Source organism: Pteropus alecto, unplaced genomic scaffold, assembly GCF_000325575.1.
Source record: "Pteropus alecto unplaced genomic scaffold, ASM32557v1 scaffold81, whole genome shotgun sequence".
In the NCBI taxonomy this organism is placed as follows: Eukaryota; Metazoa; Chordata; class Mammalia; order Chiroptera; family Pteropodidae; genus Pteropus; species Pteropus alecto.
This window is the reverse complement of record NW_006433378.1, coordinates 6,150,914-6,177,200: the sequence shown is the minus strand read 5'-3', so window position 1 is coordinate 6,177,200 and position 26,287 is coordinate 6,150,914. Positions and strand designations below refer to the sequence as shown.

At 36.9% G+C, this 26,287-nt stretch overlaps 1 protein-coding gene, 1 long non-coding RNA gene and 1 pseudogene across 5 annotated transcripts in view; 1 reads left to right on the top strand and 2 right to left on the bottom strand.

Annotated features, from left to right (window-relative positions):
- The window catches only part of VEPH1 (ventricular zone expressed PH domain containing 1), a 186,273-nt gene that overhangs the window by 14,235 nt on the left and 145,751 nt on the right, over positions 1-26,287 (bottom strand). Inside the window, 1 exon segment of the mRNA XM_025044232.1 lies at positions 5,443-5,560. Coding sequence (XP_024900000.1) covers positions 5,443-5,560 — 118 coding nt within the window.
- The window catches only part of LOC112476817, a 113,761-nt gene that overhangs the window by 66,829 nt on the left and 20,645 nt on the right, over positions 1-26,287 (top strand). For 2 of the 4 annotated variants that reach the window (XR_003045219.1, XR_003045218.1), the window contains exons 2-4: positions 3,844-3,951; positions 15,826-15,993; positions 20,153-20,337. This is a non-coding gene — a long non-coding RNA (uncharacterized LOC112476817). Of the gene's footprint in view, positions 1-1,902; positions 3,305-3,843; positions 3,952-15,825; positions 15,994-20,152; positions 20,338-26,287 lie in introns of those variants that run through there. The other 2 variants (XR_003045220.1, XR_003045221.1) reach the window with 2 other exon arrangements.
- LOC112476856 lies at positions 7,163-7,285 on the bottom strand (annotated as a pseudogene).

The following is a 26,287-nucleotide window of genomic DNA, read 5'->3' as shown; positions in this document are numbered from 1 at the left end:
GAGTATCCATAAGGTGTACATAGCAATATTTTCTTACAAAAGTTTATTTTGCAAAAGATGCTATTTCAAGATTTCAATTCAATAAGATTTTTTTTAATTTTGAGAAAATATCAGATTTTTTAAAGTTAGACTTAAATGTCGCATTTCAAAATAAATCCTATTTCTTCTGTAGTCATCCTATTACTTATATGATCCATGAATTACTCAACCATCTATCTATTTGCCAAATACTTATTAAAAACTGCTATGTGCCAGGCTCCAGGTAGGGTACACAAAGGTGAATAATCCATGGTCCTTACTCCTCTAGTTTACTGTCTAGTGGGGGAAATTGATGGCAACATGCTGTGTACACTGCATGGGCAGAGAGCAGAAAGGACAGAGAGGAGAGAATTTATTCTACCTAGGGGTGCTGTGTCCATGTGTGCCACTGTGAGTGCACGTGTGTGTGTGTGTGTGTGTGTGTGTATGTATGTGTGTGTTTGAAAAAGAAGAGGAGGGAGGGAGAAAGGGGGGAGAGTGTTAACAGAGAAGGAATACCCATGCCAGAAAGGCATAAAACATGAAGATGGGAAGAGGCAGGAAAAGGAAAAAGGTTCCAGGATAATGTTATCTGAGTAAATAAGTGTGTATTTGTTTTCTCATAAAGTAATTCAAAGTATCTTTGAAAAACAAACTGAGGTTTTATATAATTAATCAATATTTAGTAGTCACTAACAGTATATAAATATGAAAATGTGAAGTTGTCCTACACAGCAGTGCATTGTTTTTGAACTCTACCAAAATTTAGCATATGTGACAATATTCTAACATATGACAAGAGGGAAGGCTTCATGAGACAAACCCAGCCGTTGCGTAAGTCCAAAATGGGTTTTCTTTTGTCACCTTTAAAGTTCTGTGAATGTTGATACTGTAATTAAATCGAAAAGTTTTATATGAATGGACTCATAAGGCTATTCGTGTCTTACAGTCAGGTTCTCAGAGGTCATTTAGCCCATTTTCACACTGGCATCTGGAATGGAAGGTCACCCAGCCCACACTGAAGGTGTCCAGCAAAGGAGGGCCACCACGTATTACCGGTTTGTGGTGTTTGAAGAAAACCTCTTCACAGAGGCGTTTCTTTTCTTGATATCATCTTGAAACCATCTCTGTTTTCCATGTGATATAATGCACAACATGTTCTTACAGCACAAATATTTGAAATCAAGTTCTAAAAAGGAATCATGATAGCAGGTTGTCTGAAAAAATTTTTCATTCTTTCATAACCTAAGGAGACCTCACATTCAATATCTAAATATCTAATGACTAAGAGAGCACTCACACCGTGGAATGCTCAGATTTGTAAAGGAGGACACACGCGCCAAAGCCGAGCCATCTCTGGGTTGTTTTTTGTAGGGTGTAAGAACAAAGACATCTCATGTGTCTCAAGAAAAAAGAGTGAAAGTCATGACCTAGTTCTCCCTTGTTCTTTAAAAAATGTTACTGAATAGAAAGCCAGATGTATTCCAGGAGGGCCCTGCTGACTAACTCTTACTGTTATCATATACTAGCAATTCCAAGACACGATGAAAGGGATTTGCTCGGTTTTCCAGAAATAAGTCCTGTTCTATTAAATTTACTTGCTCAATATCTATTCTCCCAATCCTGTGGAGTAACGGGATTGGCAATAAACACCACTAGGCAAGTCTCTCAGGATTCTTGAGTTATTTCAGTGATTTTCTAATCTACTCTGTACTTTTATTAAATGGTTATCAGAAACTGAATCAGCAATTGGAGGGTCTGGAAATAGCTTCTACTGTAACCATTTCGCACATGTGATCACTTCCCACACATTCTCACACAAAGTCCCTGCACTTCTTTAAGTAAAATAAGTCATTGATCACTTGGTCTTTCCAATATATTGTAAGAAAATGGAATAACTGTTGTTGGAATTTCCAATATTCCATGTCCTCAACTTGGATTTGCCCTAGAGATCGAAGTTGCAGGTTTAGAAATTAACCTGGATTAAAATCTTAGTTCTACTGCTTAGTAGCTATGTGACGTTGGCACAATTATTAACCACTCTGTGTTTCAGTTTCCTTATCTGTAAAATGGAGTCAATAATGGTGACTTACTAAGAAAAATGCATGTGAAATTTAGCACATAGTTAGCATGATAAATGCCAACAATTATAATCATTTCAGGACCTTTATACTATTCTAGCATTCAGTTACCTCTTCATCTGCATCTAATCGAGCTAAAAATAATATTTTATTGAATACCAAATACTAAATTCCTGTGAATTTGGGCATGTTGATGGTGGAGTTGGTGGGAAGACGAGTGGGAGTTATTGTGACATGAAGAGGGGAATGTACTTAAGGTGACCATGGAAACCAGCTGGTTTGCTGTCAATTTCTCCAGTACCATAGTTTATTCTACACACTGTTAAGAAGTATTTGTATTTCAGTATGTATTTCCTGATATCTAGTTAAAGTTTTCTAATTACCTCATATTTTGTTCCTCTTTTATGGAAATGCCAGAGACTTTTTTTTAATGCCTGAACAATGAATACTTGACAATAATTACTGTATCATTTGTCAGTACCTTAAAAAAACAAAAACAAAAACCCAAATCCAGTTTCTTCAGCCTTTTGCCCTAGACACCAATCACACTTCTTTAGACCCTTCCTTCCTGAGGCTGACAGGACATCTGGGCCCTGTGGGACATCACCCAGCAATGGTAGAAGATGGGAGGAGGCGAAGACATGAGGCTGCCCGGTCCCCAGCAGCTAAATGAGACAGAGGCTGTGGCAACTGCAGCTGGCAGCTGAAGATGCCTCTTAAAAGGGCCGTGTCTGCAACCAGGCTTCCATGGTGATGGACTTGCTTGCTCTGAGCACCAGGCACTAACCCAGACCTGGAAGTGAACCCTTTGTTTTATATGTGGTGACTTCTCTCAAGGAGAAAACAAGCACCAACATCTATTTACCAGATTCAAAATGCACCAGATATGGAACAGTGCTGTGTTTGACATGGTTAACACATAATCACAATCTTGAAACATCATATTTTAATACTCAAGGCTTTGGTGTTGCCATTTCTAAATATTCTTTCTTTCTGTCTTTCACTCGCTCAATAAGTATTTATTGCATGCTAAAAATATACAAGAAAGTATGCTAGATCTTTCCATATATGCCTTCTGGCCTAACAGGATTATGAATTGTTTTAGGGCAGAGATAATGTACCTTATTTGTTATCCAAGGCTCAGCCTATAGAAGACATTTTGCCCAACTCAACAAATGCGCATTATATAAATGAAAAAATGAGATGTAAGTATGATGCTAGCTGTGCATAATCAAATAACATATTTATTCCTATGTCTTGATCATCTATAAACTTATAATTTAAGCAAAATACGAATGCAAGTATCATCTCTGTGAATAATATATATACCAGTACTATTATATTAGACCTTTTACTTAGATTGAATATATAATTTATATGCTTATATAAAAATCAGAAGATACAATCAATAATCCATATAAAATTTTTAGGGAGTCAAGAGTTTTTGATGAAAATACTAGTTTAAAATAAGATTTCACTCAGACTCAAACCCCTTTTCATGTAGTAAAAGGAAGCGAGCAAAGGAATTCAAGCACACTGAAGTTTTCAGGGCCAAACATTTTGATTCAATATGTTCTGCTATAAAATATTTGGCCTTGTTTGAATTTTTATTGCTATATGTTCTCAGTCTATATTTAACTGTGAGAAATAAGGAAGAGTGAATGTGCAAAATGTTCTTTTCAAGTGCATAGCAGTGAATTTGAGAAAACATATATTAAAGGAACACTGTATTTTTAACTTCTAGTCCCTTTCCTGAGGCCTCTCTTGGCTAGATATGATGAACTGTTTATTGAATTAAGGACTCTGCTTACTTGGAATGGAAATTTTGAAGGACCCCTCAGAGCCACCTAAGGTAAGCACCTTACTTCATCACGCTCTCAAAGTTTTTCTTATATTTTATCTTTCTCATAGGTGAAATTGGAAGGTTTTTTTAATGGAGACGTTCCATTTTCCAATTCCCTATTGTGCAAATCAACTTGTTAAAAATTGGAATTTGGGGTGTTCACTCTGGCGTCAGCTCAATCCTGGCTCTGTAATCAGCCAACAATCTGTGCCTCACAAAAGCTGCATCCTTAACTGCCAGCTTCTTCCATCCATACCTTTTCCATGGGGTAATGCATTTTAATTGATACATCTCTGCAAGCCCCTCACATCTCCATCTGGCCAAATAAATACAGTTTTGTTTTGTTTTTGTTTTTTTTTCTATTCAGCCTCAACACCTTGGCAATTAGCAAAGATAGACTTGCCACAATGGGTAATCTTTAAAATGCACAAAAGTCTAAAATTAAAGGCATGGGTATAGGTGGTATAACCAATGGTTGTCTAGAGGGTGGCTTGTCTACAAAGTGGCTTTGTGCTCAACAGTGTTATAACACAGCTCTCTTGGTCCAAACTGCAGTTCCTGAGCAGTGACAGTGTTGAGAGCTCTGTGTCCTCTCCAATGGCGAAGTACTGGTGACATATCCTGTGTCCACGGACAGCATAAAATTTTGAACATAGGGTTATTACCAACCAATTTCCACTAGTCAGATTGGGGCCTGTATAACCAGGAGGCAGAAGGGTGAAACAGTTAAGAGCATGGGCTCTGGAGGCAGATTGCATGCCAATCCTGCCACTGTTAATTTACTACCTGTGTGACTTTGGCAGTTATCAAATTGCTCTGTGCTTCAATTTGTCCATCAGTAAAACGGAGATAATATTAGAAATAACTTCATAAGGTTATTGTGAAGGTTAGATGAGATATCTGACATGTTTAGTACAGAGCTTGGCTCATATTCACTAACAATTATTCTTTTTAATCAAGGTCAGCAGACTAAATTCCTTGAGCAGCAGAAAGGAAGGGGAAGGATGACTAACTAGTTATGAAGTTATTCTTCAAACAATTCCTTACCCTGTGTCTTTGCTTCTTACACAATGTAATCATAAAGCAAAGGTGTGAGGGATGAATGACTAGGAGATAACATTATGTGCGGTCTTATTTCTTTGAGGCTTTGGACACAATGCTTCTTTTTCTCTAACCCTCAGGGTCATTTGGATTGAAGAATGGTTCCAGGGCAAAATAGCTAGTACTGCTTTCTTAACAGCCTTCTATATGTAAGGTATTTTTTCTCTTGCTCATTTCTGGTTTACGTTTCTCTCCCATTCAACATCATCTCTTTTTCTCACCCCCACTTTGGTGAGATACCTCTCTCAGCACGAAGCAGAGGTGATCAGGCACACCTCTGCGCATCATCACGACTGACAATGTTTATGCAAGAAGGCCAACTAGAAGAGCAGGGCTCCTAGATCCTTGTTAAGCCCAGGGACACACGTGATTCTTAGCGGTAAGGGAGATATCTCTCACCGGTTGCTTTTTCAGGGTTGTTGCACATGAAGCATTGCCACGCGCCTGCTGCTTCACTGAAGCCAAACACATCAAAGAACCTCACTTCTTCCAGATGGAGCTGTACCTGGTCCAGATCCTGTTTCAGGAATACAAAGCACAAGGAACACAATGATCTATCTGCCTGCTACATAGCATTCTGAGACTGGGAAGGGGGTTGTAGAAGCAGGATGGCCAATGCTTAATCTCTGTGCTAAGGATGAGGACAGAGTATTGAGAAGATCCCTCTTGCCTCACCGTGGAAAAGAGCAGCACCTCAAACTCTTCCAAGGGAGTGCTCTTTAATGCAGAGGCAGTGAGCATGGGCCCCAGGGCTGGGCAGCAGGGTGGAGGGTGAGGGGTCAGAGCCTGAAGTGGCCCAGAATTATCTTGCATCTGGTGGCAGCTCCAGAATCTCTAAAAGTAGGGATATCTAAGTGGCAGCATGGTAGAAAGGAATGCCACTGGGAGATTTGTCATTTGCATACATTTTACATAAAATTGAGAATCAATGATCCATATCAAAAAATTATTTTTATTAGGTTGGTTTTACAGGGGGCTGATGAAAAATATGGGAGAGGGCTTAATCCTTCAGCACTCAGCTCTATCATTGTGTTAGTTGTATGTTTTATCTTAAAAGTGTATGCAAATTTTGCATTCTGTTCCATAATATCGCTGTATTGATTTTAATGGAAAAGAATGTCTTAAATTACTTATCAGTAAATTAATTAACTTTGTCTCCTCCAAATGGTTGAGTAGAATTGACACTCCAAGAAGACTGCCCATGTTTTAAGTGCCCTGCGGCATCTTGCCAGCGTGTTCCTATTTAAGAGGCAGAGGAGAGAGGTTTCATTACACTGTAAATGGATGGAAAACTATTCGCTTAACCAAATTAAATAGCTCTACTGTCCTCCCGAGGCTTTCCTATTATGTAAATGACTTGTATCCTCTACTACAGGGTGGCCAGAACTGCAGTCTTAAAAGGTTGCTTTCCTAAGAGGCATTTAACGTCTTTGCTAGCTTTGCACGTGCCCAGCTGACTTATGTGTTTGTCCTCTGTAGCTCTGTGATTTTATTTCCCTTCCTCTGGCCCACACACTCATATCTTCTACCCATAGTAATAGTGTGTCCAAGAGCCAAGGGATGGAGGCACTATTTGCACTGTTTATGGTGGATCTAAAATAGAGAATGGTCAAGTGGCTACCCACATGCTATCCCAAAGTTCTGGTTTTCTAGGTCTACATTTTTGATGGAGGTGAGAAGTATGCTAGATCCTAAGCTCCTTGAGGGCAGAAACATATCTATGTTGTTCATAGTTGTATCCTCAGAGTCTAGTCCTGCATCAGGAGTGGATTAACATCATTGGCTTACAAGCCCAGTGCAAAGTTTATTGATGAACTATATGAACATATTATGAGAATTTTAAGAGAATTCTTTTTAGAGAACATTTATACTCACTGGAACATAAATACCATGAGGTCAGGGGTTTTGTCTTTTGTATTCTTGTCTGTTGTCACCTCAGCACCTAAAAGTGCTTGTCACATAAGCAAGCATTAAATAAATACATGTGGAATAATGAAAGGCATAAACTGGCACTAGAAATGCTTTTCTTTCTTTTGTTTTAGGCGAGACAACCCTTGGTTGACCTCACAGATTTCAAGGACCTTGTCAGTTTACAATCCCTTATTTTTTTTTTTTCCCATGCCTACAGCACCTGGTCTTCCTAGATAGGTGGTCTCCCATCCAAGTACTACCTAGGCCTGAACCTGCTTAGCTTCCAAGATCAGACGGGATTGGGCTTGTTCAGGGTGGCATGGCTGTAGACTAGAAATACTTTTGAAACATTCTTTATTTAGACTATTATGGCTCATGTTATCGGAGTGGACATTTTGGAGGCTCGATGAGCTGAATACAGCATTTTGTTGGTAGCATTTAATACCATATTTTAGGCATTCCAATAGACACTGTATATACAGCATGTTGTTTCAACAAAAGTGATTTCTAATGTGTTCAGCGTGAAAAAGGAGACTTGAAAATAATTTTTTAAAAACAAGTTTGGTCTGTCCCAAGACAGACCAAAGAAGCACCTGGGAGTTCTGTAGGTTTCAAAGGATGAAATCCGTATTAAAATTTATGGGAGAAAGCAGATGTTCATAAATATCAGCTTCAAAACTGCTAAGTCTCTGAAGTCTGCACTTGGCCATTGGCATGCAGATCACTTCCCTATTTCTCACACAATTAAGGATCAAATTTTCATTCACCACGAACACTGCCAGCAAACAAAGTACTTAAGATAGTACTTAAGGGTTACTTATTTTTCCTGTTCGGAGACCAGAAATGTCCCAGGTTGTTGCCTATAATCCACATTTGTCTTGGCAAAAAGTTACTTAAAAAGTTTAAGACAGATGGCAAGCTCCATCCCAGTGTTCAGGTTCTGAAGTCAAAAGCAGGCTTCCTTCTTCAGAGGATTTAGGTGTCGTGCAAAGGGAATGGAGTGAAGAAGATGGATGGTAGTTCTATGAACTGTTGAAGTTGGCAATAACAGACAACTTTAATAGAGATGGATGAAACACATGGAGTTCTAAATATTGGTGGAAAATCAAAGCAAAATAAATCACAAAACAAGCAAACACAAACCAACAACCAGTGATACCTAAATTTTTGGAATGTTTAACCTCTTAATGTGCTTGAGGTCATTATTTCTCTCGTCCACCGATCTTCTTTACCCTCCTGGGTCTTGTAGCTTCCCCAGGCCTTGCCTAAGAATTGCTTTATGATTTCTTTCTTTCTTTTTTCTTATTTTTTTTTAAGACAGGAGAACTAAGATTGACTCATTTAGAGAATTATAAACTTCCTTTAAGACAACTAGACTCTAGAAGGATAATAAAAATCATTTAAATCTAAGTACAGTTCCGTTTAGTTCAATGGGATTGGAGTGGACAGACTCTTGGGTGACCCCTCCCAATAATTCCCATCTCCTGGTGTTCATCCCTTTGTATAATTCCCTCCCCTTAAGTGTGGGAGGGATCCGTGACTTGCTTCTAACCAAGAATATGGCAAATGTGATAGGATATCAATCTCATGATTATGTTATTACACACACGCAGAGGACCCGTCTTGCTAGATGTATAGAGAGGTTCTCCTGCTTGAAGAAGCAAGCTGCCATGTTGTGAACTCCCCGTGGAGAGGGCCACATGGCAGGGAACTGTGGGTGGTCTCTAGGACCTGAAGGCAGCCTTCAGCCAACAACCAGTAAGAGATCCAACCAGTAAGAGAAGCAGACCCTTCTCATTCGAGCCTCCAAATGAGAACACAGCCCAGCCAATATCTCAATTGCAGCTTTATGAGACCTTGAGCAGAGGACTCAGCTAAGTCACAAGCAGACTCCTGACTCAAGGAAACAGATACAAAATATGTGTTGTTTTAAGCTGCTAGGTTTGCAGTAATTTGTTATACAGCAATAAAAATCAATACTGAGATTGTGCCATGAAGAAGGGAATGTTATCCCTTCTTCATTGGCCATTTCTCAATGAAAATAATAATTCTGCTCAGAGTGTCACATTTGTCCAAGTATGCTTCAGATTAGGCCTCAATAAAACCTGAAGAATACTGAAATCCAAATTATTTCTGTTGATTTAAAGAAAAAACATGTAATCATAGTAAGCATACACTAAGAAGGATTTTTCTGATAAACATCATCTAATTCAAAAGGGATAGAGGCCCCTGAAGAAAAATTGATGTTTTTAAACAGCTGAGGAAATGAGTGTTACTCCAGTTTTAGAAAAAATCATTAATGGGAGCAGGAATTTGGAAAATTATATAAAAAGTCCCGTGCAAAGCCTCTTAGGGGAAAAATAAGCCAGGCAGCATGGAAAGATGAGAGGATATTTACAACATCATTTTAATGACAATGACAGCATGAGTCAACGCTATGGATTCCATAAAAGTGCAAAGTGGCCTCTGGATTTTATAATGTGGTCTGTGTACTGTGAGAGGGTCCTGGGAAGCAATTTTCCAGAAATCAGTGAGAGCATACATCTGGAAGAACTTTGGGTTCTGGCACATTATAATTCTGTTCTAAAGATATTTTTGCACAGATACAAAACAGGATTGATTGCCTCATGTGCTGTGTGCCTATGGTTAATAGGATCAACTGTAGGCACATAGTTCAAATATGTTTTTTGGAAACGTAAACAAGAGTTGTTTTTTGTTTTTTTTTTAAATGATCCCCAATATTTTCACATAAGAGTAAGGCTTTATGTCCTTATAGCTATTTCTAGTGCACCTATTCTAACTCTATGAGGTCCAGGGTGTGAAATCAACTTATTAAGGAAAGAAAATTAATGATTCATTTCTCTACTGTTCATCTTTATATTATTTATATTTTCCCACATTGTATAAGTGTAGTGCCTTGTAAGAGACACTGTTTGTTGAATGAATAAACTAGCAAAAGACACTAAATAATATTATGCTATAATTTAATTTTTAAATTTATTTCAATTTCTGAAAAAGTTTACTATTGAATTCAATTCATAGAACTTAGTCTTTTCAGCATCTGGTGTCAGGAACTAAAGATAAATAGATGAAGGCAGTGACATAGTCCTGTATTCCAAGGAAGCAAAAAGGTAATTCATTGGGTCCACAGTTTCCCTTGCAGAAGGAATCTGAAATACACCTTTATTTGTGTTTGCTTGTGATTCTTATTAAGATTCTTTTACTGTGACTCTTTTGGCCTCCAACTGGATTAAAGTTCCTTAGCAAGAAGAAAGACTACTATATTATTTTGCAGCTTCTGACAATACTTAGTCTAGCACTTTACCATAGTAGATGTTCAATAAATTTTTATAAATTTCTACTAATTGGGATGTATAGATTTTATCTCTAATTTATGTCAACAGTAGCATTTAGTGTTTTCAATTTTCATGTCTATTCAACTGTGACCGTAAAGCCCTTCTGGGACACTTTTATTTTTAAAAATATATACCTGCATCTTTATGTGTATTATAGGAATTCACTTTACTTAATTTTATAAAATAAGTTTTTAGATAAAATGTTAGTAAGTGAAGAATGTTTGCCTGACTCCATCAATAGAGCATGTTGACTGCATGATCTCAAGACTCTTAGCTTTTCCAGATCACCAGTTCTCAGGAGGTGTCAGCATCAGGAATCCTGGGGAAACTTGTTAAGTTTATATTAAGCTTACATCAGATACAGGTTCCACTCCTTGAAGCCTAATCCTATATGTTTGTGTTCAGGCCTCGGAGTCTGAATTTCTAAACAAGCTTCCCAAGTTATTCTGATGTGCACTGACTGAGAAATTGATCCTACACCCTTAAGAACAGATGTGGGGATGGCTGATCTGTCTCTCTTAATTGGTATTTAAGGACTTCGTCAGTCCTTATGGGCATATATTCATGCCTTTCCACAATAGGTTTCACATGACAAAATACATAATCTGGTCGCAAGAGCAAAAATTCCATTTTTGAAAATGAGAGATGTTACTCTTCCAAATAGTGCAATATAGAAGGGAGAGATGAAGTGTGAAAACTGAACTTGTTGGGCCTTCTCTGAAACTTGGCAGAAGGCAGGGATGAGTGAAAGGGAGGTGAGCAACAGGTGGGAGACAGACTCTAAGCAGAGGCAGCAAGGTTGCCGATCTGGAAAAACTCATAGTGTGTTTCATTATTCAACATGGATGTCACACATGCACTATGTTGCACCGTCTCTCCTTTTTCTATCCCAAATCAGTAAGAGAACTCTAGGTACACAGGAATATATGAGGTCAATGTGGCAAGCTTCTCACTATCATTAGAGATCATGAAATAGACTTGACTGTCTTCCTATCCTTTGAGTCTCAGTGTGTTGGAAAGAAATGAATTGCTTTTTGGCATGCCACGGCAGTTTCTGACTGTGGGTCTGGCTCCGAGTGTCTGGAAGAAAGCGTTCATTTTTGTTTGATTCATTTCAGAGAGAAGTTCTGAAGAACTCTCTTATTTAAGAACCAACAAATATGATAGAATATGTGCTTTGGTTCAAAAAGTCAAATTTTTACATTCGTCTAAGGATCATGAAGAAATAATTCGATTACAGAATGTTGGCAATAAACACAAGAGTTTAAATAAAGCTATTATAAGCATATGGATTGAGCAGAAAATAAAAGGGGCAAATTGGGCGAAGCTTCATACATGTTTGATAAACTCATAATTAATTTCTTTACGAATCCAGTTAAAAAATTCAGCCCATAAAAACCAACAAATTATTTTTTATCAGAGTGAAAGTAAGGACAAAAGACTACCGAGGTTCAAAATATCAAGAAAACTGACGTTTCTACAGCGGTGACATTAGTAAAATATAATCACCATAACTGTTGGCGATGCAAGCCAGCATTCACATGACCTCCTTTCATATTGGAAAGCAAAGAATTGCAGTGATTTTTTCCTTTCCTAATCGATGGTTGCCACCTGCATTGAACAACCGTGTACTGAGCATCTAGTACAACTCTGTACTACTATGTGGTTCTAGACCGCAGAGAGTCTGATGTGGAAAGAGCTCATTGGAGGGCTTTCTTTTTCTTCCTTTGGAAATCATTTAGGGAGATAACCATGCTCCTTGGCTACGGGGGTTATTTGTTGGGGACAAAGTCTTATTTTTCCCTTTTATCCCTGATACCACTCTCATTCTCAGACTGTTCTTTCTACTTCCTCTTAAGTCAGTTCTCGCTCTTTTGAGTTTGATATGTGCCTTTGAACTGATACATATCTTGAAATATATGTGGTAATGTTTAGTGTATTTTTTCATTTTCATAAGTGATATTTTGCCATAGACCACTTTGTATTTCTTCTTTACAAAAGATCTCTACAGGTTGTCATGTGTATTTAGTTTGTTGCCTGTACTGCTGCAAAGTGACTTCATAGTGTGCATGCACCTCACTACATTTTATCTAACCATTCTGCTAGGGACAGGCACCCAGTGTGCATTCACCTTTGCACTTACATGAACCATGTGACTGACAGGAATAGCCTCATGCATGTTCCCTTGTGGACATGAGCAAGAATTTTGGGGGATGATCATGCAGGAGTGGAATTGCTGAATCATAGGCATGTGTAAGACTATGGATGAAATCTTTTTAAGTTTCTGCACAGTTTGGGTTTTCTGAGCAAATTTTACAGCAACTTGAAACCTGGGTTAGAAGAACAAGCTTTAGAAGTTAGTTTATAGGGCTAATTAGAAAGTGAGAGACCATCTAGAGAGATTTCTCTTCCTGGAAGTTATGTGTTTATTTTTCAAGGTAGGGATGAGACCTAAGATTTGGAAGTATCCCTGGGCTGTCAGCTGGAGACACAGTCTCATCTGCCTTCTGGAGAGATTTATTTACATACCAAAGGGTAAGAGTAGGAAACCAGGGTCCTTCTCAAGGAGCAAAGATTTGTCTCTCCTTTCAAATGAGAGGGAGCAGCTGTCCTTCCCCTATTTAAATATCTAGATTCATATTTTCAGGGTTCCTTAACTACAGAACAGACCCTTGCATGTGTACAATGATGTCTGCTTCTCATTGTGTTGCCTTAGGCAACTGAAGCAAAGGGAAACTGGTGAGGTTATTTGCTGTCAATAATAATAACCCACTCTGCTCCAGAAATCTTGCTTTCATGAGATATTAAAAATTTAACATTATGAATATCCTTAACTTCACCAGGTTCTGATAAATTGCTTTCCAAAATGGCTGTCTAATTTATATTCCCACAAGCACAGTATGAAGAATTCCTTTTCCACATCACAACGGAAGGCCTATCCAGGCTCTGAAGCTTCTGGAAGAACTACCACCCAACCACCCTTTCCCATGTCTGAAGCAGGCCATTCTTTGGGTGACTACAGACATATCGGCCTGATTGCATCAGGGGCTTGCAACAGTCTCCAGCGACTTCTTAAACTGTTGCTTCTTAAACCGTGGGAAAAATCAACCACACTTCTGTAGAAACCATTGTAGTTTTCTCCATCTTTATCGCTGTCATGAGAAGCATTCCAGGTTTTGAGAATCAGACCACTCTTTTTAGGTACAATGATTTTAATACATTAGTGCATACCAACATTTGGCCAGGGTCTAGTTTTACTTTAAGAACTGTTATTTTGTTGACGTTTTTACTACTTGGAGCAGTTACAGAGGTGATCAAACTGACTCTACAGCAGTAAGCACTTGTGCAGTAATAGTGATCAAGGCAGAAGTAGTAAGTTGAACTATCCCTCAGTAGAGAAATAGATAAAGTGAACTATGATCTATTTACACAATGGAAAAATTTCCAGACGCTAAAACGAATGCACTAACTCTACGTGTATGAACAGCTATTTTTTAAAAAGATAATGTTAAGCACAGAAAGCATATTGCAAAAGATACATAAAATATGATAACACATACGTAAAATTTTTAAACAACAGTACAAAAACATTCATGGAAATAATACACACCAACCTTGAGGAAGTATTAGCAACAGTTTCTTTTCGTAAAGAGAGATATTTATAGTAAATATGGAAGAAATACAAGCATCTCTTCTATCTTGTGGTGGAAACAGGAATCATCTTTCTGTGCTTTTCTGAATTTATGGGCTATTTCATAATTTAATCAAAAATAAAAATGAGGCAGAGAACACAGTTCAGTGAAGCAAAGGGACAGGCAGGGGTTAGTCTCTTTGGGGGCTTCTTTGTAGAGGAGTCCCATTATTTTGCCTGTGTGAGGCTGGCTTTGGGGTGAAAGTCATTAAAGGACCATGTCTTTCTCTGATTTTTGTACATATTCCTGTTTGGGGCCAGGGGAGCTCCATATTAAGGCTTCTTTTAATCTAGGTCTTCAAACTGGGAGACAAAGAGATAAGCATGAAATGCGAAGTGTTTAAAATATGTTCTATTATTTTGTTTTGGAAAACAAAACAAGCCAAAATAAAGCATGCTGATACCAAGTTTTATTTTAGGGAAGTGTTACAGAATGGGTTAAATGACAGAAGTGACACTTAGAAATAAGACTTTTTTTCTGCAGAGTGGTATGGCGTAAAGAAGTCAGGTTTCAGAGCCAGAGGATCTGAGTTTGCGCCCTGCTACTGTCGTTCACTAGCAGTTCTCAGGAAATACCTTAATTTCTCAGTGCTTTCAATGCACTCCTCAATCTGTAAAATGACAGCAATCCCTAAGCTGTCTCCTTCAGAGAGTTTTTGCTGCAAATCTATTCATGGATAATTATACTAACTGTAGAGAAATAATACAAAGTAGTGATAATGGTGATGATTTGAACAAAACAAAATAAGAAGCTCCTTTTTATGAATATAAAATGTAGTGCTTCTTTTTTTTTGTCTCAGCTAGATAAATATGTAAGACTTTCTGAAATGAATGACTTGTTTAAGAAACACTGATGTTAGGTGCCTAAGAAACATATTTCATTTCTAAAAGCAAGTAACATATTATCTGTCTGTTTTTGTTAGTTTGTTGTCAAACCTAGGAATATTGGATGTAATGAGATGCAAACATAGCAGGATTTAATGTAACGTGAACATTTGAAAGGGGAATAATGACATGTGCATGGTTGATGGGGCCATAATGAGATGTACAAATAGAAATGCACATAGAAATGTGCATGGGTAATGGTGTAATGAGATGCATAAATGGATGGGTGTAATGATAAAAGCATTTAGGGGGGATGTAATGTGATTTATAAATGGAAGCATAAAATAAGGAGGGTAGAAAGGGCAGGTTGTGATAAGAGCAGAGAGAGAGAATGCAGTGCTATGCATGCATGGTGGAGCTAATAATATGTACATGATGAGGATGTAATGAGATAAAAATGGAATGGCATAATGAGGTTCACAGATGGAAGGACATAATGAGCTGTGCAGAAAGGAGGGAATAATGACAAGCATAAAAGGAAGGATTTAATACTATGAATAAAGAAATGGGCATAAGAAGATGTGAGGACTGAAAGGAGGAGCAGGAAGAAAGAGATGTTGGTGAAGGAATGGGAAGTAACAAGGTGGGCAAATGGATCACTCTAATGAGATGCCGAAATTAAAGGGTGCAATGAGGTGTGCCCATTTAGGGGCTAATTAGACACACACATGAGATTATAATAAGGTACCTGGGTCCTGATAAGACACATACCATTGTATTCATTCAGTTCTTACTAAGGAGGTGAAAATGGAAAAACTTTAGAGCAGAGCCACAGAGATACCTAAATTGTTACAAATCCGGAAAAGAGAAAACTAAACAGGTACTTTAACCAGAGCCTCGAAATTTATGAATAGTTTTATTGGTGCTGTTTGGGACACTTACTCCATGCCAAGTACTCTGCTGGGTATTTAAATGTATCATCTCTTTTATCCTTCCTAGCAACCCTATAGGGCAGATGGATTAGTTCCTAGTTTATAGATGAAGAAATGGAGCTACAGTGAGGTCAACCGGCTTTTGCCCAGATTCCCAGAACACATTGGTGGTGGAGATGTAACTCAAGCCAAGTCGACTGGATCCAGCTGCCTTTGCCTCTCTTCTGATGTTTCTGTGAGTACTCTCTGACACCCCCTGCCACAGAATCACGTGATCGCTTGTCAAAGATGCAGAGTCCCAGGCCTACCCCAGCAAGTACCATTTGCAAAATTCACGGAAGCCCCGGAAACTTGCATTTAAACAAGCTCTCCAGTGACTGCTGCATGTGCTAAGGTCTGGGAACTACTCAGCCAGACCAGCACTAGAGTTAGGGGCTGTTCTAAGGCTTCTCATTAGTTTTAGTGAATGATCATGAAGAAATGAACAGTTTGGGTTGGCTACAAGAGGAACTGAACAATTAATCTGAGACCCTGGAATGAGGAATCAAATGATTCTGTGGACTGCATTTAACAGAGGACTTTTCGAAAAGGCCCCTTTCCCTCAGACTGGTCTTCAACAGGAACCCAGAATGATATCAAAAATTCTATAAAATGCAAAAATGTATAGAAAATAATTAGACTCTAGGAAATGTGTATTTACCGATTTCAAAAAAGTAAAGATCACTCCATAGTCTATAAACCCTAAGGGAAAGAAGATAATATATCCTTAGAACTCAAAGTTGGCTGACCTACATGCAACTTTCAGAGTTCTAAAAATAAAAGCAAATAGTGCCACTGTTCTCTTTCTTGATAAGTCTAGTATTGAGATATTTAAGTTGCTATAATTTTTTAGATGAAAAACCCAGAATTTATATTCTGAAATGAATGTTAAACTTGAATTTTAGTGATATAGCCTCTGCTCAAAACATTTTTAGAAGTTTCTTTTGAAATTGTTTTTAGAATATATCCATGAGCCACACAGGAACAAGTTTCATTACTTTAGTGAAACCCAGCTTTTAACTAGGAAAACTATTATTCAGTTGGAGAAGACATATATTATGTCTTTTTTTTTAAAGTTTATTGGGGTAACATTAGTTAATACAATTATATAATTTCGGGTGTACATTGTAATTTGACATCTATATATTCTACTGTGTGAACACCACCAGAGTCCAGTTTCCTTCAGCTACCATATACTTGATCTCCTTTACCCACTTCACCCTCCCCTAACCCCCTATATTTGACCGCCTTTACCCTATCTACCTCTTCCCTTCTTCCCCACCCCCACCCTCTGGTAACTACTAGTCCATTGTCCGTGTCCCTGAGTCCCTGTTTGTCCTGTTCATTTGTTTATTTTAGGTTTATATCCCACATATGAGTGATATCATGTGATTTTCAACTTTTTCAGTCTGGCTTATTTCACTTAGCATGATTATCTTGAGGTCCATCCAGGTTGTCGCAAATGGCAGTATTTCATCTCTTCTATGGCTGAGTAATATTCCATTGTATATATGTACCACACCTTCTTTATCCAATCATCTATCATAGGACACTTTGGTTGCTTCCATGTCCCAACCACTGTGAATAATGCTGCTATGAACATCGGTGTGCAAATATCTTTTCTGATATGGGTTTTCAAGTCTTTGGGGTAAATACCCAGTAGAAGGATTGCTGGATCATATGGTAGATCAGTTCTTAGTTTTCTGAGGAACCTCCATACTGTTTTCCATAGCGGCTGTACCAGTATTGTATCTCATAACATCCCTGCACAATGGGTACTAGTATTTTCTGCACTGTGCAGGTAAAGAAGATGAGGCTGAGAGAATTAAATAAAAGAATTGGTAAGTGGAAGAGCCAGGATTCAGACCCAGATTGTGAACTTCTAAGGACTACACTTTCACTTTGCTTGAAAAGAGGTGCTGTTTATGCTAATAGTTTAGTGCCCAGCGTTTGTAAGTATTCACACAATATTCATCATTGCACCAAGGGAAAAAGAAAAAAGATTTTGTTCATGCACTGATTATTTAAGAAAAGAACCTAAACCACTATTGGATTAGAATAGACATTTCAGAGGTACTGCATACCTCTGTCCCCCTAGGAATAGAGTTATTTCGTTAACTATTTTCAAAAGTTTTTTTTTTTTTTTTTAATTTCCTTGACTGATGCAGAACATCTGGTTGACTGCGAAGGAATGTTCACTACAGTAGTAAAATTGACATGCTTCATTATAGGACAGTTTAGTTTGTGTAACATAAAGGAAATATAATACATATGATAAACCAAGATTTAAATAAACCAAGAAAATATTTCTTATTCTAATTTTCATTTCTTTATAAAAGCTGTGTATAACATAAATACAGTATATGATAATGGTGGTTAGGAGATATTAACAATGTGTATCAATTAGACAAGTATAAGGGCAATACTTTCTAATTATTTAATAGTAAATGTAACTGTCACTTAGATTCAATGTGTTTACAAAATCATGTGCAATCACTCGATATAATGAGTTGTGTGTATGGAATTAAATGTAGGGTCCCGTAGATTGTTATAATGTATAGTTCTTAAGGGAAAAAATGAATCCAAATAAATGTAGAGACATTATTTAGGGAGGCAACATTTAGAATTTGGCTGGACTTCCAAACTCAGTGGTCCCAAGGCATTTATAAAAGTCATGCTTGTAAAAGTCTCCAGAAGACATGTCAGTTCTCAAGGACTCTTTACCTTTGAGCCTTTCCTCTTACCTTAATTATGTTAATCCCAGAGGAACTATTACATGGTTATGATGGAGGAGTGCAAGCCCACTGATAATACATAAACAGAGATAAAAATTCATCTCGTGCAAAAGTTTATACTCTCCCAGTGCTACCTAGCATTGCAAGCCTTACGCACAGAGCCTGATGTAAGCGCGGCGGTGGTCACAGTTAGCCTCGCTCTCCTTGCTCCGTGCAAGCCTTACGCACAGAGCCTGATGTAAGCGCGGTGGTCACAATTAGCCTCGCTCTCCTTGCTCCATTGTCTGTCTGCCTTAGCCTTGGCCAGCAGTGTGACCAAGGAGCCTGTGTCCTTGTTTCCAAGGGGAATAGCAGCGCATGTGTTGGGTCCAGGAGGAGAAGCAGAGGGCTCTTGTGAAGAGAGGCTCAGCACAAATCCATCATCTTCTTCTTTCAGAAAATAACTTTGTTTTTTTTCTGGGCTCTAAAGACCATATTTCTATTTCTCAAATCAGGTTTTCTAAGTGTAGACTCTTCTCCTTCAGCATTTTAAATCTTTTCTTTTGGTCTGCATCTTTACTCTCTATCTTTTCAAACACATATCTCCCTTACTTTGAAAACTCACTATTTCATTATCACTTAACGAAAAAAAAAAAAAAAAAAAAAGAAAAAGCCCATTTTAGCACTTGAACAGCTGATCACTGCTGGATAAAACCGTATTTCCATTTTACTTGAAATCTGTCATCTCAGATCCCAAATGAATATTCCTTATTGCCTGACGGCCCTGCTATATTTCTCCAGTAAGTTCACGGCTCCTTTCACTGAGAATTTAATTTCAGACTTTCTCTTTCCTCAAACCTCCCACATTCCATTCCTTCTTTCCCCAGCCCATTCTCAGCTGATGGCCTCACCTCTTATTTCACTGAAACAGTTAAAATACTATCAAAAAGAACTTACTCATCTTTCCACCGTCAAATCTGAGTCTGCATGCAATGACTTTTCCTCTTATCTGCTTATCGTTCTCACTCTCTCTGTTGCCATCTATTGTTCTGGGGGCTTCGGTGTTAAACCATCCCCATACTCCCTCCATTACCAACCCATTCGGCACCAAACGTTCACAAGAGCTGTCTGCATACGTCACATCTCCTTCCTCATTCTTTCCTTCACATTTCCTCACCTACTCCTGGTTGAACCTTAACCTTAAAACTGCTCTTTCCACCTTGCCCAAATGATGGACTCCTTTCTGTACTACCTTCCTTGATCTGGCTGCCCATCCACTTCTCTCTTTTTCTTGGACATTATCTTAAGATCTGTCACTTCTACATTTTCTGGGTTTCTTTTGTCTCTTGGCTGCTCTCTGGATTCGATCCTGACCTGAGTCCGTTTCCTCTCTGTAATCTTCCCAAGGCATTCATCATCTCTGTGCCGATGATGCCCTCATTTATAAACGGCTTCACATTTGCCTGCTAGAACATCTCACAGGCATTTTACACTTAAGATGTTCAAAAGCCTCCCTCATTCACCTTTACACCCCACCCATTAGCTTGCTATGTCCCTCTTACCTCCAAAATTTATATTGAATGTGTTATCCCTACCAGGACCATCCCAGTTTAAACTACTCTCTTCTCTCATCTGGATTAGCAGAGTCGTCTGCTTTGGCATCTCCCCGATTCTGCTCCGGCCCCATCTGATGTCGTCTCCACACAGCAGACTGAGTGATCTTTTGAAAATAAACTGGGTAACGTCTGCTGCTCAAAACTCTTCGGTGACTTCCTATAGACTGCAATGAAATCTAATAAAATCTGTCATGGCTTACAAGGCCAGGGGTAAGTTCCTCCAGACCAATGCTCAACTTGCCTTCTTGTTCACTGTGCTTTACACTTATCCTTTCCCTTCTTCCAGTGCTGCAGAAGGGGAGTGAGTTCACTCCTGCGGGGCATGACCATCCACAGTGATATAGGAAGAAGACAGTCTTAGGAGTTTCACTTTATTTTTCACCTCATCCTTTAACATTTCTATTTTTGAATGTCTTATAATGGAAATCATGAGTATAACAACACACATATATAATTTATAAGTAAATAAATATAAACATTGAGGATGCTTGCTCAGAATTTTTTTTCTGGTGGGATGTGGGATTTAAATTCGGAGGAGAATGCTCTAACATGCCAAGGCATTGCCTCGCTTTTCTTATTCTTTCTCTCTTTCTGTTTTTTGCTGTCAAGGCCTTTGTACAAAACATTCTCTTTGTCAGGAAAACTCATCAGATACCATCTCAGAGAAGCCTTCCTTGACCATCCAACAAATGCTTCTGTCCTTCATTACTTCCTTCGGCATTTTATATTTTTATAGTCTCTATCATGGTGGAGTTGCGTATTTGTTTACTTGTATATTGCTGTCTCCATCTGGGCAGGGCATTATTGCTTATGTCTGGTCCCTGCACGTTGCTTGGCCTGCTGCTGCAGGCATTCCTCCAAATATTTTTAACTGAATGAATGAACTTTGAGTCAGATGTACCATGACTTCACTGTGATCTTTTGTCTCTTCCATGTTACTGCTGATGTCATTCTCTTTACATGGAACCATTTTCCTCGTTCTTTAAAAACCTCAGACTTTGTATTTTAATGCCCATTATTCTCCCAGCTAGCTAGCTCCCTCTGCGCAAGGAGTATCTCAGACCTTTCTATCTGCACCCAAATGCCACCTTCAATCTGCCCTCTGAACCCCCTTGCCTCTAGTTTCCTATCGTGATTTGCATTTTCATGGAGTTTCCCCCTTAATCACTGGATTTACCCCGTGGCCTGGCTTCTTCGGATAGACTCTTATTCATATCTTCTTTTTTTTCTCTTTTCCTCACCTTTGCTTCTTAGATACTGCCTATCAGATGTTCCGAGCTCATAGCCCAGGAGCCCTTACCCCATTCTAGGCTTCTAAATTCCAAACCTAATTCCCATCTACTCCATTCCCATCTAGCTTGCTCTGAAAAGGAGGTTCAACAAAGCTAACCTCTCTCAAACACCGCGTTTCATACTGCTCTCCCATGAGGCTGGCCGATAACACTTGTCACTCATATCACATGTGTAGACTTAAATTTCTCATAAGAATTTGAATAGTTAACAGCTTATATATAAGAAGCCCATTCCTTATTTCCTTCCTTATACATTTATTTATTCAAGCACTGTATTAACAGTGTAACTCAAAACACTAGATCTAAGCCTTGGGAGCATCAGGAGGTTTCCTTTTGTTCTACCCAGAATTGGTGCTTTAGTTTTATTTATGCTTTGACACTCCTGCCAGTTACCCTGGGAACTGTCAAGTGTGTTTGTAGCAATGTGGACTGAAAACAAATCTCCAAATGTTAGCCAGATGGGGCACATTTTATTTCGGCAGCAAATTTAATTTTTTTTTGTTTTGTTTTGTTTCCATAATTGGCATAGTTTTGAGACCTCATTTCTATGGCATATGGAATTTCTCCATGCTTTGGGAACTGGAGCATGTGTGTCAATGAAGGAGATTTCTCTCTTAAATTCTAGTCTTTATGAATCCTCCAGACAACTTTGTCAGGTGTCTGGTCTTCCCATGGTCATAGCACCTCATTTTCTCAAGGGCAGGGCGCACATGTACTGGAATGGAATTATCAATTGTATCTCTAGTTACTCCACAGACGCCATTCTCCTCATTTATGAAATAAATCAGTGGATTTTCTACCTTCTTTCTAACATTCTTATTTTATAGTGAAAATTGATTATCTTAAAATGGAATTTTCTTTATTTAAGTAAGCTACTCATTTACATTTACTTAAATAAAGCAATATAACTAAAAGTGGTACTTACGTAATATTTTTTTCTTTCATTATAAAAGAAATACATACATAGAGAAAATTTAGAAAATGCTAGTTCCATCAACTAGAGCTTACCATTGCTAACATTTTGGTATATTTCCTTTCTGTTGTTTTAATGAGCAATCCTCTAAATAATCTTTATATAAATAATTTTCTATTCTGCGATGTGGTATTTAACTTAAGTATTGTTTCATGTCATTAAACATTTGTCATAAACATGATTAGGTTTAATACTCTTCCATATGAATAAATATATATATTATTTTAATTCTCCCATCTCTGGATATATCTCTATCTCTATATTTATATCTATATATCTATATATAATACTCTTATTCTCCCATCTTTAGACATTGAGGCTATTTACAAATCACTCCACAACACTTTTTTGGTATGTATATCTTAAGTTTTATACATATTTCAGATTATTTCTTTAGAACGGATTCCTAGAAGTGGAATCATTGTGTTAATGGAGAGGAATATTTTTAAGACCCTTGACTTGCATCGCTAAATTGTTTTTTAGAAATGTTGAAATAATTTACACTTCAAGTAGAAATGTGTGAGAGTGTCTAAATGCCCTTACTCTAGCCAGCACTGATTATTGTCTTTTAAAAAAATGAATTAAAGAGGGTCATATTATTTTAATTTCAACTTTTATATCTTGACTACTAATAAGGCTGAATACTTTTTCCGAAATTAGTCTCATTTGCTCATGTCCTTGGCCCATTGATTATTAATTTCCATGAACTTATAGTACCTTGGATATTAAACTTTGTCTTTTATGCTTGTTCCACGGATTTTTATTTTGTTATTACGTGGACAATTTTTGCTTTTTATAAACTTTTTTTTTATGTAGTCAAAACTCTCAATCCTCTACTCTTAGACATTACTTATAGGTTTAATTAAATTAAAAAAAGAAAAAGAAAATCACATACAAAGTATAATATAATAAATACCCATGTACTTGCTGGCCGAACTTATCAAATACTCCTATTTTGCTTCTGATTTTAAAAAAGAAATAAAGTTACAGATGAAATTAAGATCTTAATCTCCTTCCCAGGAATGCTTCCCTCCCTCCTTTCCCATTTCCTCGTTGTCCAGAGGTGATGCCATCCTGAATTTGGTGTGCTTCTAAATATGGTTTTATATTTTTATCACAAGTATATGTACTCATAAATAATGCATAGTACTGCCTAGTGTATTTTAAAAATTTATGCAAGCTATCATACTATTCACATCATACTCTTGTAACTTGCTTATTAAAACTCAATATTATGTTTTTCAAGATTTATCCCCTATTACTACATATAGGTCTAATGAATTCCCTTTCACTGACTGTACAGAATGACTGTATCATAATGTTTTTCTTCATTCTTCTACTGATGCCCTTTGCATTGATCCTGATTTTTTGATGCAAACAATGCTCAGTTAACACCTGTACATGTCTCTTTGTACAGGTATGTGAGTGTTTTACCTAGAAATGGAATCGCAAATTAATAAGGTATGATGAATTTATAATATAATCAGCTATTACCAGATTGCTCTTTAAAAAAGGTTGTAAAGGGAAATTTGTCTTAAACCTTGTCTAGGACAGAACATTTTTGTATGTTATAATACAAAACCTCCTCGTGAAAAGAAATGAGCTTTTCTGATAAAATGCTTAAGTTCCACTAAGAGAGAATGTAAATGTTCTCACAACGCAGAGATAAATATGTGTGGTAGTGAATCTGTTAATTAACTAGATAGGGGAATTCTTATCTAGGGACGCTTAGGCAGTTTTTAAAATTTTTACTTATTTATTTTTATTATTAGTTTCAAGTATACAATACATTGGTTAGACGTTTATATAGTTTATAAAATGATCCTCCTAATTGCTCTTTCTCTCCTCTGGCTCTCCATCTAGCCATTACGTTACTGTTAACTGCATTCCCTATGCAGTGCTCCCCATCCCTGTGACCATCTATCAACTACTAATTTGAACTTCTTTAATCCTTCACCCCTTTCTCCCAGGCCCCAAAGTCCCCTCCCCCCTGTAAGCATTTTTTAAATAAGCTTTAAGTGAAATTAAGACTTCTGGAAAGCTAATTACTCACCCATGTTGACTGTCAGCTAGCTGTCTAATTTAATATATTAAATACATGTATTTATATATTTTTTATATTTGAGTCTAATTTAATTATTATATATTTTTTTCTCAAATGCTTTTTCCTAAGCAGGTAAACCTGTTTTATTCTCATCTGTTGTGTATAAACATTCTCATTTTTTCATGGTTTTGCCAAAACTTGTAGTGTCATAATTCTTTATTCTTGACAGTCTGATTGTTGTAAAATGGTGCATTATTTTTAAAAATTTAAACCAATTATTTCAATGACTTTTAGTGAGTCTAAATATCTTACATTTTTTGGTCATTTGAATTTCCTGTTCATTGACTTTTCTGTTCATATTCTTTGCTGAGTTTTCTCATAGGTTGTTTGTCTCTTCCTTGCTGATTTGTAGGAGATTTTTGCATGTGTTATATATATTTCAAATACTTTCTCACAGTTTGTACTTGATTTTAACTTTGTTACGGTGTGTTTTGTCATACAAAAATTGGAAGTTTTTATGCAGTCAAATCTATTCATATTTTTTTCATGATTTCTATTCACTTATGTCTTAAGAAGTTCTTAGCCTAAAGTTGGTTATAAAGACAACTTTTGATATTTTCCTCTAGTTGTAAAGTTTCATTGATTACATTTAGACCTCTAATCTATCTGGACTTAATTTAGCTATATAGTGTCTGGGAGTTATCTAATTTTACCTTTAACAGTATGAGGAAAGTCACATGTCCCCATACTATTTAAAAATATTTTATTTTCTCCTCACTGATTTGAAATCCCCCCTTTTCATCAACCAAGCATCTATATATGCTTGAGGCTACCTCTGGACTCTTTATTCTTTACCATTAATTTATCCCTGTAGCAATAATTATGCTTTCATCTTATCATAGTTTTAGAATAAGTTTTCTTTCCATATTAGAAAACTTTTCTATGTTCTTTTTCAGAATTGTTTTGGTTATTCTACAATTAGTTGTTAAACTCCATGAAGAAATTCTGTTGCTATTATGATTAAAAATGAAATCGTATTTATATTTTAATTTGGAAGAAATTTTCAGTTGTGTGATAATGAGTATTCCTAGCTATGAGAAAGGCATATCTTTCCATTAATTCAGGTTTAAAAAATGTTTTAATTAATATTTAGAAATTTTTCTTCATTAAAGAATTTCTCATCTTTTCTTACATTTATTCCTAGATTCCTTATAATTTTTGTTGCTATTATAAATGGTATATTTTTGTTGCATTTTCTAATAGTTAATACTCATATTTAGGTTTACTATTGATTTTATATGTTGATCTTATATCAAAGTTATGATTAACTTCATCAATCCCCCTTAAAAGTTCTAAAGGTTAGATTCTCTTGAATATTCATATAAATAATTTTATTGTTTGTAAATAATTTCTCTCTCCCCCTCTCCTGTTTCTTTTCTTTCAATCTTCATGTCTCTTATTTGCTTTTCTTGACTTTCTGCATTGGGTACTGCAATAAAATGTTAAAATATTGAGGGTGATATATAGCAGGCATTCTTGTCTAATTTCTAACTATAGAAAATGCCTGTACTTTTTTTATACATATAAAGTTAACTCTAGGATTTTCATGACTGGTTTATTTTTTTCTAGTTTAAAAACATTTACTTCTTTGAAATTTTATTTTATTCTGGGAAGAACACAACATAAAATTTACCTTAACAAATTTCCATGTGTACAATACATTATCACTGAGTATAGGTAGGATGTTTCACAGCAGAGCTCTAGAGCTAGTTTATCTTGCTTGACTAATCTAGTTTTTTTTAAGGCTTTAACTTGTTTTATATGTAGTTAAACAATTATATATTAATTGAT